Genomic DNA, 1,767 nt, shown 5'->3' with positions numbered 1-1,767 from the left:
TCGATATGCGACGCGTGGCCTTTAAGAAAACGTTACGTGAAATTCATCCTGTACGCGATCTACTTGATCATTATTATAATTCTCATGTACATGGATCTGTTCGAAGTGTTAGGAAATCTAGTGTTGATGGTGGAGAATATAATTCACAACACTATCATCGTTACTACTTTTTTCATGTTGTTTCTCCTTCGATGCAATAAATTGATCGCGCATGTGATCATCACCGTGAAACAAGAGATAGCTGAGATCAAGTTTAGGAATAAAGACGAAATGGATTTGTATTTGTCGTATCACAGTATTGCTGACAAATTCGGCAGGTACGCCGTGTCGACAACCGCGGTTGTAGCGATTCTTCTGTATTTGACGCCTATGTTGCATATGTTGATAACCTATTCAGGTAATTGTTTTTTTTATTATTAATACTGTATATTTTCAATATGGATCGAAATCGATGTACAATTCTAAATTGAACCCAAATTAAACTCGAATGCTAAATTCTTGTTTAGCTCACGAATAAAATCGTTGCAAAAGTGATTTTACCATATGTGGCAAGGTAGTTTCCTTCTCTCCTGGTAAATGAAGTTTTTGCAATTTCGAAACGATGAAACGAACGTGGATTGAAAAGGAAGGTGTGAATGGAGAATTATAAAAGAAACCGATGTATTGTACTGTTTCAGGGCAGAGTAACGAAACGAGAGTCTACGAATTGCCCTTCCCTAGTTACCATGTTCTCCCGTACAAGCATGACTTTCGCAGTTACATTATCATGTACGCGTTCCAGGGTCCGCTTATGTTGGTGGGGTTGAACCACATAACCACCCTCAGTTTAATAGTTAGCCTGGTGCTGCATGTTTGCGGTAAATTCTCGATCTTGTCGTATCGTATACAAAATATTCAAATCCAGTCGAAAGATAATTTAAACAGGAAAATCGAGGATTTCGTGACCGATCACATCAAATTGATATTATAAGTATCACTTATTTGACGAATTTTCTAATGGATATATCTCAAAAGTTGTGCGATAAATTTGAGAGAGAAAAAAGCACGAGAATATTATGAAAAATGATTGACGATTTTTGATCACAGAAAAGAAAAATAGGCGGAACCAGCGTTATCCGTAGCTTTCGAAAGAGAAACGTATCTATAGTGTTTAGAAAAAAAGAGTATATGTGCCCATAATAATGAAAGTGGTCCAAGTCATATATTTCTTGTTTCGAGATATTTAAAGGATTACATTTGAATAAATTCAACAATATTTCTATATTATGTAACATTTTAATTTAGAATTTTATTAGCCTTGATTAATGAAAATTTATTATGAAAGTGAAATTTTGTGCGAATCTCGTACGAAAATGTTTTTAAAGTTTCAATTGACTTAGACCATTTTCAAAATTAACCGAATGACCTATATATGACGTAAATCAATGAAAAACTACGAGTTTTACTAGAAACAACAATTTTAATGAAATAATTCATATAATGTTGAAATAACGAGCACCATCTAACGGTTCATTTTTGACAATATCGTAAAACTTACATTGAATTAATTTAGTTTAAAATAATGTGATGTGAAATAACTGATAAACTCATTTTTTTTTTTAATTTTGACTTAGACCTGTTACGAACCCACTGCCTTTCCCCCACACATTGTTATTAGATACTATTATAATATTATTATTAACATTATCATTATTAGATATTATTATTATATTATTATTAGATATTATTATTATCATTACCAAACACCTTTATAATTATAAACCAAAA

At 32.2% G+C, this 1,767-nt stretch overlaps 2 protein-coding genes across 2 annotated transcripts in view; one reads left to right on the top strand and one right to left on the bottom strand.

Moving 5' to 3' along the window:
* The window catches only part of LOC108578631 (probable multidrug resistance-associated protein lethal(2)03659), a 26,265-nt gene that overhangs the window by 13,904 nt on the left and 10,594 nt on the right, over positions 1 to 1,767 (bottom strand). The window lies entirely within an intron of this gene.
* Positions 767 to 1,767, top strand: part of LOC108578619 (odorant receptor 22c-like) — a 4,186-nt gene continuing 3,185 nt past the window's right edge. Inside the window, exon 1 of the mRNA XM_017941982.1 lies at positions 767 to 963. Coding sequence (XP_017797471.1) covers positions 767 to 963 — 197 coding nt within the window. The remainder of the gene's footprint in view (positions 964 to 1,767) is intronic.

The sequence above is a fragment of the Habropoda laboriosa genome, unplaced genomic scaffold, assembly GCF_001263275.1.
Source record: "Habropoda laboriosa isolate 0110345459 unplaced genomic scaffold, ASM126327v1 scaffold45, whole genome shotgun sequence".
Taxonomy (NCBI): domain Eukaryota; kingdom Metazoa; phylum Arthropoda; class Insecta; order Hymenoptera; family Apidae; genus Habropoda; species Habropoda laboriosa.
The sequence above is the reverse complement of the archived record's forward strand: the minus strand, read 5'-3'. Positions and strand labels throughout refer to the sequence as shown.